This window comes from Engystomops pustulosus, chromosome 8, assembly GCF_040894005.1.
Source record: "Engystomops pustulosus chromosome 8, aEngPut4.maternal, whole genome shotgun sequence".
In the NCBI taxonomy this organism is placed as follows: domain Eukaryota; kingdom Metazoa; phylum Chordata; class Amphibia; order Anura; family Leptodactylidae; genus Engystomops; species Engystomops pustulosus.
In genome coordinates this window covers 122,207,402-122,226,469 of record NC_092418.1, presented here as the reverse complement: position 1 = coordinate 122,226,469, position 19,068 = coordinate 122,207,402, and the positions used below count along the sequence as shown (strand labels likewise).

The 19,068-nt window shown below is 40.8% G+C and overlaps 2 protein-coding genes across 2 annotated transcripts in view; one reads left to right on the top strand and one right to left on the bottom strand.

Moving 5' to 3' along the window:
• The window catches only part of LOC140076200 (uncharacterized), a 215,350-nt gene that overhangs the window by 75,111 nt on the left and 121,171 nt on the right, over positions 1-19,068 (bottom strand). The gene's annotated exons all lie outside the window — the stretch shown is intronic.
• Positions 913-18,884, top strand: LOC140075553 (uncharacterized). The gene is made up of 3 exons (XM_072121632.1): positions 913-1,011; positions 13,157-14,201; positions 18,511-18,884. The coding sequence occupies exons 1-3, from the start codon at positions 913-915 to the stop codon at positions 18,882-18,884; spliced, it is 1,518 nt and encodes a 505-aa protein (XP_071977733.1).

The window sequence follows — 19,068 nt, the reverse complement described above, 5'->3', positions numbered from 1 at the left end:
CGTATTGTAACAGTGTGATCTTGGGGTTCTCTAGAATCCATGGTTGTAGAAGTGTCTTCATAGCCTGGGTGAATTGATTGGGACTATTCTGGGCTCCTTGTGGCGTCCTGGTCCAGGTTAGTTGTTCCTCCTGTTGTGTAAAGGCGAAAAGGTATCGGCAGCTTTCGTGCAATGGCACACTGAAGAAGGCGTTTGCCAAGTCAATCACGGTAAACATATCAGCCTGAGCAGGGACCCCAGAGAGCAGGGTGTTGGGGTTGGGAACCACAGGGGTTTCCAGGATAGTGGCCGCGTTCACAGCCCTCAAGTCTTGTACCAGTCTGTATTTGGGTGGTTGACCTTTGACTGATTTCTTCTTTATTGGGAACAATGGGGTATTGCACGGGGAGGTGCATCTCACCAATACTCCCGCCTCCAGGAGAGTTGATATTTGCTCTCCCAAGCTTTCTTCCTGACAGGCCTTAAGCGGATATTGAGGCAATCTGGGGTATGTGGCTCCTTCTTTAAGGTACACCATGACCGGTGGAACTGGGAGTAGCCCAACATCATCGGGTCCTTGAGACCAGAGACCACTGGGTAACTGGTGAAACAGGTCTGTCATTTTCAGAGAATCCTTGATCTGTAAAGATATAATGCTGGGTAGGGCTTTTAATAGACATCGATAAGAGGCTCCACCCTGGGAAGTGGGGTCTTCAGTTGACTTCTCACCCAGTACATTCTCAACTCCCGGTTCCATTTGTGAGGCCACAGGGGCTGGACCCTGATAGTACTGACCGGAGGAAGTAATGAGAGGGTATAGGGGTTGAACTATGGGTGTACCAAGATGGCCACTAGGTGGGGTTAAAGGCGGGGCTTGGACCAAAGGGGGTTGAACCAAATTATGGGTAGGTCAGGGGGCACCACATTGACGGCATGATTCTGCCCACTCAGGATTTTGTAAACCACAAACTGTACATGTCCACCCTTCTGGACAAGGCTGGCCGCCATTATAGGGCGGTGGCTGAGCACATGGTGCTGTCGCCATCTTAGTTCCACATTTCACATCTCTATCTAAAAGCTTCACATATCCATATAGCACTTCCGCTTTTGCTGAACCACCATCTCCCTGCACTTCTGACCATCCTTCAACTTGCAATGCTCTGGCCACTCTGTAGTGAGCCTGAGCGGCTTCCAATATGCCCTTATCTTCTAACTCACCTCTACTTGTGGTTAGAATTTGCTTCCACACTGAAGGCTGCAGCCTTCCCTTTGAAGGCATATCAACATACTTGTACAACCTCACACAATTATTAACATACTTTTTTCCTTCCCTTTTTTCAACAAGCTTGACTGCAGTCTCTGCTCCCTCGGGGAGGGTATGCACTTTCTTAAACACACCTAACATCATGTTCTAACAAGGTACACGTTGGTGTAGCTACTCACTCAACGCAGGGGCCCCGGCTCACCGTCGTGTGTCAGCAAAATAATAAAGTCCCTACGCTACCAAAACTCTGATCACACACCCGTTAGAACTATTTAGAGTTCAAAAACCGTGCTTCCCTCGGTACCTTAATCAGCCGGTCTCCTAGTGAGCCAATGCTATCTTTCCGGTCTCTAACCTAGACCACCTTAATTCCCTTCCCTCCCCCCGTATAAAATAATAAAATCAATCAGGACACGTAACCAGTGCCCAATATCCCCCAGAACAGAGGATGTCAATCTGTACTATTCTCAGCCTGCAAACTTCCTCCCCAGCTTCTACAGAAGGGGGGCAGAGACTCTATATGTCACAATGAAGCCTTTTACTTTCACTTTCCATCCAGAGGTCTGACTCAGTGCCTGAGAGAATGAGGCGTGGTGATTCAGTGACACACCATAGGGAAGTGTCACTATACATCAGTTCTGAACCATCCCAGCGATCACCGTAAAGAAATGAGTCTCACCACTCAGACAATCAGCCCTTAGACCCGAAAAGTATCAGAAGCTACTAACTTATTCCACACCAATGATCACAGGGAAGTCTAACACATATATAATATGCATCAACTTACCGTGATTCAGTGAGGCCGCGGTCCTCTATTGGTGTGGACAAGCGTTCGTCCTCCGTCCTCTGGTTCGGGTCCTCGGGTGTACGGTATCAGCGGGGATGGTCCCTGTTCGGGCGCCAGTTGTCGGGGCCGGGTCAATCCCGCCTTATACTCTTCTCTCAGACACCCCAAATTATTTGAGCATGCGTGCACGTTTGGATAAGAAAAGACAGAAGACTGAAGTTCTGTTTTATCTTAGGTTCATGCTCTTAACTTGCCGTACAGAAAAGAGAAATGAACTGTGTCTTTATTTCCTGATACATAGCTTCTTATACCCGTACAAGAAGGTGTGGTTACATACATTAAAATCATTATAATTGGTTATAGCTTAAGCGTATATGTCTAGCCTCCGGCTCTTGCTGATTGGTCTTCCAACTTAGATTATGGTTGCCATGCAGGCGTCATCTTCTGTAGCCTGAAGATTAGGAAGTTAACCTTTACTCCAAAAACCTGGTACTATCTTTGGATCAACATCTGCTCTTCCATCTTCTGCTTTCCATCACAAGACTTGAGTTCCGCTGACAGTTGCATGTCTGGTTAAAACTGATGTAAGGGAAAAGCTCTGTATTTCTCAACAGACAAAGTACAAAATATAGGGCAAAGGGCACATGTATACAATCATAAGGCATATAATCATTATCTTGACCCTCACAAAAGGAGACACAAGGGGAGAAGTCTTGTTGTAATTGAACATCTGCATTTGTAATTGAGTTTGATGTTGTGTTGTATGAGATCCAATAACCAATAAACTTCAGATTTAATTAGAGAACTTGTACAATTATGTAACACAGAATCAGAATAAGAGAGAAAAATGTGGAGGAGCTCGGATAAAGGATCAGCTGATGTTTTATCATATACAGGTATTTGATAAATTTCCCCTTGTATAACTAAAGCCTATGGTGATTAAATATATGGGGGCCCTTGAGCCCCATAGAGGTCTATAGCACCTGCATACACCACACCATGGCTGAACTGGGCGGCTGCTCCACATGATATAGGAAATGTCCCATATAATGGCTGCTTTCCAGGGAGCACACACCCCTCCTGCATTAATACAAGTGCATAAGGCCTATGGAACCAATGCACACAAAGCATAATGGGGACCGATATCCAGCCAAAAATGGTATCAGTCCCTGTAGATGTCTATTGCAAACAGTCACATTGGGGTCAGCATACGTTGAATCACCGCACCGTGATCAGGCAAAGAAATGTCCTATATTCTGCTGTATTCCGGTGCCAGTCCTGCTCTTCTCTATTGAGAGGGGTCTGCTCACCCATCTTCTCTCCAGCAGGGGGCCGAATGTTTGCCCATGCTATGCTGCACATACTTTAACATAAAAAATGATACCCTCATCTGTCAGAAGCAGGAATTACTATTTCAGGCCATGCATCTTTTTATTTTTCGTTTTAAAGACACAATTTAGTTTTCATCCTTACTATTAACCCTTCAATGACCACTGTATCAGGTTTTTACAGTGTCAGAGGAAGTTTGCAGGACATCAGGTCCTGTTGGTGCCTGCTGGTTATGTTATCACTGCACCAACACCCAGGAATGGAAAAGCTTCAATCCTGGGTATTTAACCCCTTTGAAACCGTCGTCAAACCTGGACTGCAGTGCCTTAGCGGGTGCAGCTAAAGGGCTAATAACAGGTTTACAAGGGTATAAATCGATTTTCCATTGGAGTCTGACCCTGGCATTGACAAGGGTGAAAATTGCAGTAAAAATCCACAGCATTCTGTATAAATGTGCACACAATAGGGGATGGCTATAGAGATTACAATGCTAGAATGCAAAAATAATGAAAATAAAAAAAAAATAAAATCTCCCCAATTTAGCTAGAACTGATATAAAACGTAATATACAGTAAAAATCACAAGCAGGTATCAGTTTAGGTATCACTGCGTTTCAAACAAAATATGAAAACAGTTATTACAGATGGTGGAACCCCTATGGAACCCAAATGTCTGAAACGCTACTTTTACACCATTTTACATACCATAAAAAATGAATTCAAAAGTAATCAAAAGGTTGCACAGGCATCAAAATGGTAGCAATGAAAACATCAGCTCATTTTTCAGAAAATGACACCTCACACAGCTCCATAAGTATGAAAAAGTTATTAGCGCCAGAAGTTGGCAAAATTGTTTTTTTTTCGTGCACATTTGTTTAATTTTTGAAAATGTATTAAAGCACAATAAAACCTGTATAAATTGGGATCACCTTAATCGTACTGAACCAAAGAATAAAGTAGATGTATCGTTTGGAGTCCAGAGTGAAAGTCGTAAAAACTGATCCCACAAGAAAGTGCCACAAATGTGGGGGTTTTTTTGCCAATTTTAATCACATTTTGATTTTTTTCCAGCTTCCCAGTACAAGCCATGATATTATAAATAATGTCATGGAGTAGTAAAATTTGTTATGCAGAAAATAAGCCCTCACACAGCTCTGTACACAAAGAAATATAAAAGATATGTAAAAAGTTACAGATTTTTAAATGTGGGGGCGAAAAATGAACAAAAAAAATGCTGCATCCATAAGCGGTTAAGAAATCTTCAAATATATATATAAAAAAAAGATCTATCAAGTTATGTAGTATACAGGGTATGTCCCACCTGGGCCCAGTGATTGGTCTATTTTAGTCTTATTGACGTGACATTGCACTTCATCCCGAGATGGGCTGAGCCCTTTCCATGCAAGGTGGGCCTTTGCTGCATATTGCAGCAAACACCCACCGGTAACACCAGCGATCGGTGGCAGTACTGACCTGTAAATGCCTCTGGTAAGGCTTCCGGAGGCCCTAGGGGCGCATGGGCTCAGCCCTATTAGATTTGATTACTGTCCCCCTGTGAAGTCATCGGAGGAAGAAATCAGTTACCAGGACAGCCTTGGGTCATACAAAGATCCGAGGCTGTCTCGTTTTGCGTCCCGTTTTAACTACACAATGCAATAAATAATGTACAAAACCCCCATATACTGCCATACTGTAGTATGGCAGTATATGGTAGGATCAATGAGACAACCTAGGGTTAAAGTAACCTAGGGGGTCTTAAAAATAGTAAAGTAAAAAAAAGCTATATTAAAAAACCTAATAATTCAAATCACCCCCCTTTCACTAGAAGTCATATTAATATAAATAAACAGTAAAGATCATAAACACTTTGGGGGACATTAATCATAGTCTGTTAGACTGTTTTGAGCGTCTTTTAGCACAAAAATCTGGCGCATCTCGTTAATTAGGCGCATTTATGTGCCATTTTCTGGCGCACGGCAAAGTTCGGCACTTAGTGGTTCTGAGTCCCTGCGCCTTATCTGACATAGTGAGTGCGTCCTAAACAGATGTTTGCACGGGATCTATCACAGAACTGCGCCCAAAATAGGCGCAGAAAATGCACCTACTCTGAGCAGGTGCACTTCCAAAAAAAATCACTTTACATTACTAAAAACATAATTTTTAGGTTCCAAAATGAAGAATTCCCTCTACGGAACATGGAAAATACTTCGGAGCAGTTTTAAAATGTAAAATTTCTCCAGTAACGACTTCATCATTGTTTATGGGATCATCTCTGGGAGTGATTATTGTCTTATTGTACAGATCTGAGAATATTATCAGTCTCCATTTCATGTACATTATAATAAAAAAGGAAAAGACTCATTTCAGCAAGAATTTTTTTTTTTTACATCTCTGTAACTTTTAGTCCCTGCAGTTACATCACAATGATAGTTTTTTGGGGCAGAGATGACGCCCTGAACGTTCTGTCACATTTTCTCAGTCTCCTTTCATTATTGCTCACAAATGAGATCTAACAATTTGAGACAAAGTTAGGCTCAAACGAAACGGACATGAGACAAATCCAAAGTGCATTTACTAAGGCAGAACTAGATCCATCATAGATCAGGAGACAAAAAGAAGATCAAACCAGGCGCAAAAATAGGCGAACCTGAGACCCACTATGATTAATGTCCCCCATTAGGTATTACCGCATTCAAAAATGCCCAATCTATCATAATATAATACTGGTTTTGTCACTGCGTTTAACTCCGTAATGGAAAATAGTGCCCAAAATCGCAAATGGCACTTTTTTGCCATTTTGAAAAATATAAAAAATTCAATAAAAAATGATCAAAAGGATGCACCATCCTAATAATAGAAGCATTGAAAACTTCATCAAAAGTCACAAAAAATAACACCACCCACAGCTCTGTACACCAAAGTATGAAAAAGTTATTACTGCCAGAAGAGGGTAAAATGAAGAATTTTTTTTTTGTACAGGTTTTAATTTTTGTACATGTATGAAAACATTATAAAACCTATACAAATTTGTTATCTCAGTGATCGTACTGACCCACATAATGATGATCTGTCATTTGGGGCACACAGTGAAAGCTGTAAAATACAAGCCCACAAGAAAATGGCCCAAATGCATTTTTCATCATTTTCACTGCATTCAAAAAAAAATTCTGCTTCCCAGTACATGGCATAGAATAGTAAATACCATCACTATGAAGTGCAATTTGTTATGCAGAAAACAAAGCAAAACAGAGCTCTTTACATGGAAAAATAAAAAAAAGTTATTGCTATTTAAAAGTCGGGAGTAAAAAATGGAAAGGCAAAAACAAAAAAGGTTGTTAGAGGATTTACATTATTCTTCCTCATATCATCAGTCAGGGGATTTTCCTTTGTTTAACCGGTTAAGGACCGGGCCCTTTCCTGTTTTTTCAATTCCATTTTTCACTCCCCACCTTCAAAAATCTAGAACTTTTTTGTTTTTGAACGTAAAGAGCTGTGTGACGGCTTGTTTTCTGCGTAACAAATTGCACTTCATAATGATGCTATTAAATATTCCATGCCATGCACTCGGAAGCAGGAAAAAATTTCCAAATGCAGTGAAAATGGTGAAAAAACGCATTTGCGCCATTTTCTTGTGGGCTTGGATATTACGTCTTTCACTGAGCGCCCCCAAATGACATGTCTACTTTATTCTTTGGGTGGGTACGATAAAGGATATACCAAATTTGTATAGGTTTTATAATGTTTTCATACATTTACAAAAATTAAAACCTCCTGTACAAAAATAATTTTTTTGATTTTGCCAAATTCGGGCGCTAATAACTTTTTAAAACTTTGGTGTACGGAGCTGGGCGTGGTGTCATTTTTTGCGAAATTTGATAATATTTTCAATGATATCATTTTTAGGACTGTACGACCTTTTGATCACTTTTTATAGATTTTTTTATATTTTTCAAAATGGCAAAAAAGTGCCATTTTCGACTTTGGGCGCTATTTTCCGTTACGGGGTTAAACGCATTGAAAAACCGTTATCATATTTTGATAGATCGGGCATTTTCAAACAAGTCGATACCTAATGTGTTTATGATTTTTATTGTTTATTTATATTTATGTCAGTTCTAGGGAAAGGGGGGTGATTTGAAATTTTAGGTTTTTTTATTATAATTTTTTTTGTTAAACTTTTTTTTATTATTCTTTTTACTATTTTTCAGACACCCTAGGGTACTTTAACCCTAGGTTGTCTGATCGATCCTATCATATACTGCCATACTACGGTATGGCAGTATATGGGGATTTTCCTCCTCAATCATTACAATGTGCTATCAGCACATTGTAATGAAGGGGTTAAAACGAAATAGCCTCGGGTATTCGGAAGACCCGAGGCTACCATGGAGACGGATCGCCACTCCCCGATGACGTCACGGGGAGCGGTGATCCCAGGTAAGATGGCGGCGCCCATGTGCCGCTATCTTTTTGAAGCTGCCGGCAACTTTGCCGGCAGCCATCGCTGTGATGACACCCGCGATCGGTGCGCGCCCGTGAGCCCTCTCCATGCAGCGCGACCCGACCGCCGCCGTGAATACACGGCGGGCGGTCACGAACCGGTTAAAAAGAAACATTGAACAGATTGACCCTTTCCTTATTTCCCTACAGCATGAACCCATGTTATTTTTTATTTCCCTTTACCATGACCCCAGGATATTCCTCATCTCCCTCCAACATGACCCCAGGATATTCCTCATCTCCCTCCACCATGACCCCAGGATATTCCTCATCTCCCTCCACCATGACCCCAGGTTATTCCTCATCTCCCTCCACCATGACCCCAGGTTATTCCTCATCTCCCTCCACCATGACCCCAGGTTATTCCTCATCTCCCTCCACCATGACCCCAGGTTATTCCTCATCTCCCTCCACCATGACCCCAGGTTATTCCTCATCTCCCTCCACCATGACCCCAGGTTATTCCTCATCTCCCTCCACCATGACCCCAGGTTATTCCTCATCTCCCTTCACCATGACCCCATGTTGTTCCTCATTTCCCTTCACCATGACCCCATGTTATTCCTCATCTCCCTCCACCATGACCCCAGGTTATTCCTCATCTCCCTCCACCATGACTCCATGTTATTCCTTATTTCCCTTTACCATGACCCCAGGATATTCCTCATCTCCCTCCAACATGACCCCAGGTTATTCCTCATCTCCCTCCACCATGACCCCAGGATATTCCTCATCTCCCTCCACCATGACCCCAGGTTATTCCTTCTCTCCCTCCACCATGACCCCAGGTTATTCCTCATCTCCCTCCACCATGACCCCAGGTTATTCCTCATCTCCCTCCACCATGACCCCATGTTATTCCTCATCTCCCTCCACCATGACCCCAGGTTATTCCTCATCTCCCTCCACCATGACCCCATGTTATTCCTTATCTCCCTCCACCATGACCCCATGTTATTCCTCATCTCCCTCCACCGTGACCCCATGTTATTCCTCATCTCCCTCCACCATGACCCCAGAATATTCCTCATCTCCCTCCACCATGACCCCAGGTTATTCCTCATCTCCCTCCACCATGACCCCATGTTGTTCCTCATCTCCCTCCACCATGGCCCCATGTTATTCCTCATCTCCCTCCACCATGACCCCATGTTGTTCCTCAGAGGTTGGCACTTTCAGTTTCTAGTTTCTTGTCGCTTTTATAATTGGGAAATAATTTTGGTCTTGTTTTTGCTTTCTTCCTGTCTCTATTTTTGTTGCCTTTCTCTGTTGTTTACAGAATGTATTTTTCTCCGGTACAAAGTTAAACGATACGGCTTTGCTTCCATAATTTTTTTCATAAAGCGCTTGTGTGCATGGAACCCTTTATTTAATTTAATTTAAAAAAATCTAAGTAGTCTATATGCTACAACACTTCAAATCTATAGTTTATGAAAGAATTTATGTTTAAAAAGTTAAGAAATAAAAATGTTCCTTTTATTTTAGGGCATCAGATACAATCTTGAAATTTTAAGACGCCACAGAATTTAGATAATTGATGCTAATTAATGTGACCAGACACCAGAATTTATGTTTTAAATTTAACAAATGTATTTTTCATTGTATTTTTTGTTTTACTTTTTACTTTAAAAGGGTGATAATGTTTTATTTTAGATAATGTAAACCCGGAAAAAGAATCTTTGTCCTTTTGCCATTGTTTAAGAGTTAAGATATGACAAATATATTGAAGAATTAAAAAGTCATATAAGAAGGCAAGGCAAAATATGTCCTTGGGGGAGTAAATCTGGGAGAGTCGCTTGTTGAGAAGGACCTGGGGGTACTAGTAGATCATAAATTGAATAACAGCATGCAATGTCAGTCGGCGGCCTCTAAAGCTAGTAGGATCATGTCATGTATCAAAAGTGGTATGGACTCTCATGATAGGGATGTAATATTACCACTATACAAGGCACTGATTCGGCCACACCTGGAATATGCTGTCCAGTTCTGGGCACTGGTCCATAAAAAGGATGCCCTGGAGCTGGAGAGGGTTCAACGTAGAGCCACAAAACTGATAAGGGGTATGGAGGGTCTTAGTTATGAGGAAAGATTAAAACAACTAGATTTATTTAGTCTGGAAAAGAGACGACTATGAGGGGACATGATTAATTTATATAAATATATGAATGGTCCATACAAAAAATATGGTGGTAAATTGTTTCAGATTAAATCAAATCAAAAGACGAGGGGGCACTGTCTCCGTCTGGAGAAAACAAGGTTTAATCACTGGAGGCGACAGGGCTTTTTTACTATGAGAACTGTCAATCTGTGGAATAGCCTGCCTCAGGCGCTGGTCACAGCAGGGAAAGCGGAGAGCGTCAAGAAGGGTCTAGATGCCTTTTTACACCTAAATAACATTGATTGTTATTCTATATAGGATTGTTTCCCCTAAATCCCTTCCTCACCCAATCCCTACCCTTCCTTGGTTGAACTTGATGGATAAGTGTCTTTTTTCAACCGTATAAACTATGAAATGCACTATGAAAGAAATTAAAAGTTTTACAATATTTTGTAGTAAAAATGTTGGCAATGCCAATCATAGTATGTATTTGTCTGTATAATACAGTTATAAAAAAGCAGCACTTTGAAATACAAATGTTACTAACAAAAGTTTACTATACAGCACCAATACTGATTTTGTGACTGGAAAGAAATTCAAAAATGTTTACTAAAATTATTTTAAAAATAAAAGCACATCTCAATATTTGATTGGACATAAAAAGCACTTGATTGTATGACATTCTTCTGCTCCATGAAGCCATTTCCAGGACAGGGCAGTCCCATGGTCATTGGAGACGCCTTGTCTGCATGGATTTGCATTCCCTATTGTTCAGGATGTGGAATCAGTAGGGAATCACAGGGCAACATTTCACCTAGTAAAGATTTGCAAATGAAGTTATCTAGTTTCATCAGAAAGACACATCCTGGCCTTTCTTTGGTGGGAAGGGATAATAAACCCATAACAAAGGAGAACACTTAAAACAAAGCACTCTTAAACAATCAGCCTGGCTGATAAGGAAGTGGGACCAACACCCTTCATTTACATGGGGGAGGTTGTTGAGACAAAAGGGGGCAGACCAAGAGGTATAAGAAACCCAAGCACAACTCACATGAGGAGAACTTCTTGGTGGAAGATCTTACTGGAGGAGCTTGGACTGAGGGACTGAGACACAGAATGGAGAGAGAGCAGGTCCAGATATGTGTGGAGGAGGGAGCCTCGGAGGGAGGACATTACACTGATGCCAGGGACCCCCAGGATGGTGAGTACTCTGCCACATTATTTCTGCCTATATCCACTACCACAAAATAGGGGGCATTTATATAGCCTTTGAAATGGAAAAATAGCGATAGTGCAGCCACAATATTGGTGTTTATCTGACTCTCATGACTTGTTCTATTTATGGACGCAAAATTGTGGCACCACTTGTGAATCTGAGATATTTATGAGATATTTTTGGCACAAAATAATTGCAGCTAAAAGCTGGTCTAGGGAGTTCATATCGATTGCACTTGTGTTTATGAAGTGTTTGTAAAAGGAATGTGACACTGAAGTCTGACATGAATCTGTTACTCACCCGTTAAACTGAGTTCACAGGAAAAACTGGTGCACTCAGTGTAAGAAAAGTGAGCGCCCGCAGGGTGCGCCAGATTTGTGAAGACTGTGCTCCTGGCTTCATAAATCTGGAGCCAATAGAACTCCTTACACCAGTTTTCTGCAGCTCTTCTTGTGCGTCCAAAAACATGTTGGAAAATTGGTGGATTCCCTAACGGCGCCAAAATTTTGGGCCCTTCTGAAAGTCAATAAAGAAGACCCCCCTTTTTTTTTACCGAATGTATGATTTTCATTGTACATTCACAGTTTGCAGTAAAAAATGCATCTCAACTGCATAAAAATAAAAATGCAGCAATAGGAGAATAGAGGTGCAGAAATGTAGGGGCGCAGTCATGTACAGGTGTAGGGGTGCAGTCATGTACAGGTGTGGGGGTGTAGTCATGTACAGGTGTAGGGGTAAAGTCATGTACAGGTGTAGGGGTGCAGTCATGTACAGGTGTAGGGGTGCAGTCATGTACAGGTGTAGGGGTGCAGTCATGTACAGGTGTAGGGGTGCAGTCATGTACGGGTGTAGGTGTGCAGTCATGTACAGGTGTAGGGGTGCAGTCATGTACAGGTGTAGAAGTGAAGTCATATACTGATGTACGGGTACAGTCATGTACAGGTGTAAGGGTACAGTCATGTACAGGTGTAGGGGTGCAGTCATGTACAGGTGTTGGGGTACAGTCATGTACAGGTGAAGGGGTACAGTCATGTACAGGTGTAGAGGTGCAGTCATGTACAGGTGTAGGGGTGCAGTCATGTACAGGTGTAGGGGTGCAGTCATGTACAGCTGTAGGGGTACAGTCATGTACAGGTGTAGGGGTGCATTCATGTACAGGTGTAGGGGTGCAGTCATGTACAGGTGTAGGGGTGCAGTCATGTACAGGTGTAGGGGTACAGTCATGTACAGGTGTAGGGGTGCAGTCATGTACAGGTGTAGGGGTGCAGTCATGTACAGGTGTAGGGGTACAGTCATGTACAGGTGTAGGGGTGCAGTCATGTACAGGTGTAGGGGTGCAGTAATGTACAGGTGTAGGGGTGCAGTCATGTACAGGTGTAGGGGTGCAGTCATGTACAGGTGTAGGGGTGCAGTCATGTACAGATGTAGGGGTGCAGTCATGTACAGGTGTATGGGTGCAGTCATGTACAGGTGTAGGGGTGTAGTCATGTACAGGTGTAGGGGTACAGTCATGTACAGGTGTAGGGGTACAGTCATGTACAGGTGTAGGGGTACAGTCATGTACAGGTGTGGGGATGCAAAGATGTAGATATATTGAAATATAAAACTTCATATATGTACAAAATAAGGGTCATTCATCTTCATTCTGGACATTTGTCTGTCTTTTTCCCCTGGTTTTGGACTTTCTTAGAGGGTGATATATGATATTAGAGGGTGAGATATGATATATAAAATGTTATAAATACTTATATCATTACAGATTGTATTAACTTTGTTATTGATCAACCTGTTATTCCCGGCAGATGACGTTACTTGTGGCTCTGAGGAACATCTGATATCTTCAGATATTAAAGCTGATGATTGTGGGATCACACAAGATACATGTATAGAAAACAACAGCAGAAAGGATTTACCCTCAGACCTTCACCGCAACAATCTATCATCTGATGCTATTACATTGGGCATCTATTCTGATACATCACAGACTAAAAGTCCAAAAAGGAACCACCACAGAGCAGCCGAGCATCTAAGAGCTGCAACCAGGAAGACATTTTCATGTTCTAAATCTGACAATTGTTTTACTCATAAATGGAATCTCCTCACACATCGGAAAATTCACACAGGAGAGAAACCGTTTTCATGTTCAGAATGTGGGAAATGTTTAATTAATAAATCAAAACTTTTTGAACATGAGAGAATTCACACAGGGGAGAAGCTTTATTTATGTTCAGAATGTGGCAAATGTTTTATTCAAAAATCAGATCTAGTTCAGCACGAGAGAATTCACACAGGGGAGAAGCCTTTTCCATGCTCAGAATGTGGAAAATGTTTCTCTCTAAAATCAAATCTTCTTGTACATGAGAGAATTCACACAGGGGAGAAGAAGTTCTCTTGTTCAGAATGTGACAAATGTTTTTCTCAAAAATCAAATCTTCTTGTACATGAGAGAATTCACACAGGGGAGAAACCATTTTCATGTTCAGAATGTGGAAAATGTTTTAGTCAGAAATCACATCTTATTAAGCATAAGAAAATTCACACAGGGGAGAAGACGTTCTCTTGTTCAGAATGTGACAGATGTTTTTCTCAAAAATCACATCTTCTTGTACATGAGAGAATTCACACAGGGGAGAAACCGTTTTCATGTTCAGAATGTGGCAAATGTTTTAGTCGGAAATCAGATCTTGTTAAACATGAGAGAATTCACACAGGGGAGAAGCCGTTTTCTTGTTCAGAATGTGGCAAATGTTTTCGACAGAAATCAATACTTATTGAACATGAGAGAATTCACACAGGGGAGAAACCGTTTTCATGTTCAGAATGTGGCAAATGTTTTAGTCGGAAATCAGATCTTGTTAAACATGAGAGAATTCACACAGGGGAGAAGCCGTTTTCTTGTTCAGAATGTGGCAAATGTTTTCGACAGAAATCAATACTTATTGAACATGAGAGAAATCACACAGGGGAGAAGCCGTTTCCGTGTTCAGAATGTGGCAAACGTTTTTCTCAAAAATCTCATCTTGTTAAACATAAATTTATAAGAAAAAAATGGTACCCAGACTCAAGTAGGGCGCTGACAGTGCACTTCCCAAAAGAATACAATACCCTCAATTTAGGGAAAAAAGACAATGAATATTTAATCTATTAAAATTACATACAAAAATATTTGTCCAAACGTGACGCGTTTCGGGTGTACGACACCCTTTCTCAAACAAAGGACAATGTATAACATATTACAATGACAATCATATATAGCATAAAGAAGATCAGGTGACTTACGTGTCTAGGCGCTGCAGAGGCTCGGGTTTCCGGGTTCGCACGCCAAAAAAAAAGCGAACAGCAGTGTATTGCTGCACGTGCGCAGTTGTCACTGGGGCGCCGGATGTTTGACCTGCATACCATGGCAACGCTCGCGCGCATGAGGTAAGTGTTAGTAAACATGATTGAGCGGACAATTAGGCACTATCAAGCGCTAGTGATGGTATGTTAATAAACACGAAAGCACTAATAATTAGTGACAAGATTAATTAGTAAAATTAATTGGTAACGGAAGCAAACCAGTCTGAGTGTTTGAGTATAAGTGTTTGCGTATAGGCGTGTAATTAAAATATAAAATCATCAACTATTCTTAGAAGATGTAAGGGGAAATGAAAAAAACTCTTCATAAGAAGTAATCATCTAGAGTAAAAATGCTAGGAGACAAGCTAAAAAATTATTATTATGGAGAAATATAAATATAAGAATAGATTAAAATAGAATTGTTCTGTACTCAAGAGGAGTATAAGAAAAATGATTAAAATAGAATAGATTTGTACTCAGAAGGAGTATATGAGTTATTGTATACATGATTCCAACACTAGTAACCAAGTAGTTCTGTACTTAAAGGGTGTATATGAGTTAATGTGTACATGATTCCATCACTAATATCAAGAGCTTACAACAAATGAAAAATGAATAGATATATATATGAATAAAAATAGGAATGGATATAAAAAGATACAAAGAAGTAAATACAAATAAAATTGCACATATGAAAAGAGCTATGCCTATGTTATAGTAAAGCTCTGAGTTGCGTGAAGAGGGTACTCTAGTATATATTTTCTAGGCTTTCATTTAGTCCTGCGGGTACCAAACTCTGAAGCTTGAATATCCAGTACATCTCACGCCTTTTTAGAAAATTAAATCGCTGTGGAACAGTAGAACTGATATGCTCAATCGGGAGTATACTAAATTCTTTGATGTTACAGTCGTGATGAGTAGCTGCGTGCCGCGACACACTATGTAAAGTGAAACCATTTTGGATGTTATGTCTATGGGTGTTTAATCTTTCCCTTAGAGGCTGAATAGTGCGCCCAATGTACTGCAATTTACACTTGCGTTCTATTAAATAAATGATGTAGTTTGATCCGCAATTCACAAAGCTTTTTATTGGATACGTCTCCTTTGTTATGTTCGACATGAATGTCTTCTGTCTGTGTTTGATGGAATCGCAGCACTTACAACGTGCATGCCCACACTTAAAACTACCCACAATTTTAGGGAACAAGGTGGTTAAGGGATTCTTAGCTGTAATAGGTTTTAAGCGACTGGGGGCCAGGATGTTTTTGAGTGTTTGGGCCCTCCTAAAGGTTAGGCGCGGGTTTTTGGGGATAACCCCCTTTAAGTACGGGTCATGTAGTAAAATGTCCCAATGTTTCGCTAGGATGTTTCTTATTTTCTTGCTGTCCGTAGAGAAGGTTGTGATGAAATTTATATCAAAAGAACCCCTTTCTTTCGGTTTTTCTCTGGGTTGTAGGCAAGCTCTCTGTGTTTATTCACCTGCTTTTTTATTGGCCATTTTGATCAGAGTGGAAGGATAACCCTTTGCTCTGAATCTTTCAGTAAGGACTTTGCTCTGGAGGGTATAATCCGAGTCATCCGTACAATTTCTCCTAATTCTTTTATATTGACCGTAAGGTACATTAGTCAGCCATTTTTTGAAGTGGTTGCTATCGAATCCCAGGTAGCTGTTGCTATCAACTGGTTTAAAGTAGGATTTTGTCCTGATTTGCCCTTCAGGTGTGTGGAATACTTCTACATCTAGAAATTCGGCATTGTTTTTTACTATATTACACGTAAACTCTAGTCCCCACTCATTTTCGTTAATATCTTTAACGAAACTCTTAGCCTCCTCCTCACTCCCTCTCCAAATGATAAATACATCGTCTATAAATCTTTTGTACAGTTGGCAATGTCCAAAGTCTTTATGTTGGTAAATGACCTGCTCCTCGAACAGTCCAACATAAAGATTCGCAAAATTGGGAGCAAATTTGCTCCCCATGGCGGTACCCCTGTTTTGCAAAAATATTTTGTTCAGAAAAGAAAAATAATTGTGTTTGAGAATAAACTCAGTGGCCCTCAATATAAAGTTAGTTTGTACATCGGTGACTGAGGGGTCATTGTTTAGATAGTGGGAGATGGCATGAATCCCGAGGTCGTGGGGGATATTAGTGTACAGAGAGCTAATGTCCATTGTAATAAACAGCCAGGATTTATCCCATTTTTGTTCGAGGACATGTCTAATTAGGTCTGATGTGTCAAGAAGAAAAGCATCTAGACTCCTAACATATTTCTGGAGATGTATATCCACATAGTGGGAAAGGTTAGATGTCAGGGAGTTTATTCCCGATATAATAGGTCTACCGGGGGGATTTGTCTGGATTTTATGCACCTTGGGTAAGTGGTAAAAGAGGGCCATGGCTGGCTCCTCCATTCGCAGATACTTGTGTTCTTTAGCATTTAAGATCCCTACTTTTAGCCCCTCATCTAAAAATTTGTAAAGGGTTGTCTTGTATTCCAGGGTGGGGTCATGGTCTAGCCTAGAATAAAAAGCCCTATCTGCAAAAAGGCGTTCTGCTTCTGAGGTGTAGTCGGACCTGTTTTGGATGACAATCCCCCCCCCCCCCTTATCTGCCGCCTTTATTACCAGGTCCTGTCTGCTGGCTAGATCCTTTAGTGCTGTCCTCTCTTTGTACGTTAAATTATTCTCTCTCTTCCTGGTTCCTGCACTATTTGTAGTATGGAGGTCCTGGAATTCGGTGGACACCAAGCTGTAAAAGGTCTCCACAAAGTTTCCTTTATGATGGACCGGATAAAATGTGGATATTGGTTTTAGATTTGTATGTTTGAAGAGCATATCCGAGACTATTTCTGTCGGTTGGGGAGAGGAAATGGAGGTAGTGCAATCTTCACCAGAGGTAGAAGGATTGGAAACACCACCATTTTTATCGATTAGATTAAAATGTCTTTTTAAAGTTAATTTTCTAATAAATTTATTGAGGTCCACAAAAAGGTTGAAGTCATTAGATCTAGACATAGGACAAAATGAAAGCCCTTTTTCTAATAGTGTAGTCTCCTGTATTGTGAGGGTATGGCTAGACAAATTAAAAATCTTAACTAGATTATTTTTCTTACTATCGATACTTAGTGGCGGTTTTTCCACTATCTGTTCCTTTTGTATTTGGGGGTCTCTACCAGTGAGTCCTCCTGGGATGAGGCTGTGTCGGTGTCTGTTCTTACCTCCTCTTCTGCCTCTCTTGTGTTGTTTTTTCTTTTGAGGCTTAGAGGGGGGGCTGGAAACACTGTTTCTTTTAGTGCTGTTTTTAGGGTGTAAGGGTGTAACGGTCTTTGTTTTATTTCCCCCGGTAGCCCTAAAAAAGACTCAGTGTCATTGAGTGAGGGTATGTCCCCAAATCGTGTATAGTCAAGTGATATTTTCTTGATGTTACTGTCATTGAGGGGCGTAAAAAATTGTTGTTGTTGTTCCCCATGTGGGCTATGTGGGGAAGGGCTGGTGCCATGGGTGGTTAGTATTAAGTCGTTGGGATCAATGGAATCAGTATTAGGAAATTTACCTGATGGGAGTGCAGGTTTGGGTAGGTTCTCCATGAGTCGATCTAATTCTATTTGGTCCCTATTCTGGAGCTGAAAATTTTGGGGGGCATGATTTTTTGATGTAGTAGGTATTACTAGTTCATTGATATGTTCCAAGTTTGTTGTGTACTGTTTGTCCACCCCAGATTCTTGTTTAGCTTTATTAGTAGTTGGTTTAAAGGTTCTAATTGGTACCTGTGTTCTCTTCGGATAGCTCTTTTTATATCTCTTGTTGGGGCCGCTAGGGGAATCAGTATGTGTAATGTATTTCTTGTTTACGGCTGTATGTGTATGTCGTTCGTTATTCTCATACGGCTGGTGATTCCTTACATTCGTTTGCTCCCTATTTACATTTTTCAAGCAATATTTAATGTTATTAGACCCATAGTCCCTACGGTCCCTAGCTAGTTTGCATGCTTGTTAAACATGAGAGAATTCACACAGGGGAGAAGCTTTTATCATGTTCAGAATGTGGGAAATGTTTTATTCAAAAATCAGATCTAGTTCAGCATGAGAGAATTCACACAGGGGAGAAACCGTTTTCATGTTCAGAATGTGGGAAATGTTTTATTCAAAAATCAAATCTTGTTCAGCATGAGAGAATTCACACAGCAGAGAAACCGTTTTCATGTTCAGAATGTGGAAAATGTTTTATTAGGAAATCAGATCTTGTTAAACATGAGAGAATTCACACAGGGGAGAAGCCGTTTTCATGTTCAGAATGTGGGAAATGTTTTAGTCAGAAATCAGATCTTGTTAAACACGAGAGAACTCAGACAGGGGAGAAGCGGTTTGTGTAAAAATCCCATCTCTAAACACGTCTCTCACACAGGAAGAAAAACATTTTAATGTTAAGAATGTGGCAAACATTTTGCTTTTTTTTACATATTAGAGGAGCCACAAGGGGAGAAGTCTTGTACTTATTGAACATCTGCATTTGTAATTGAGTTTGATGTTGAGTTGTATGAGATGCAATAACCAATA

Coding starts and splice junctions, on each gene's coding strand:
- LOC140075553 (XM_072121632.1), top strand. CDS start 913: ATGATTCTGCCCACTCAGGATTTTGTAAACCACAAACTGTACATGTCC. Junction 1,012..13,156: donor GGGCGGTGGCTGAGCACATG/GTGCTGTCGCCA, acceptor GATACATCACAG/ACTAAAAGTCCAAAAAGGAA. Junction 14,202..18,510: donor AAAATCTCATCTTGTTAAAC/ATAAATTTATAA, acceptor TGCTTGTTAAAC/ATGAGAGAATTCACACAGGG.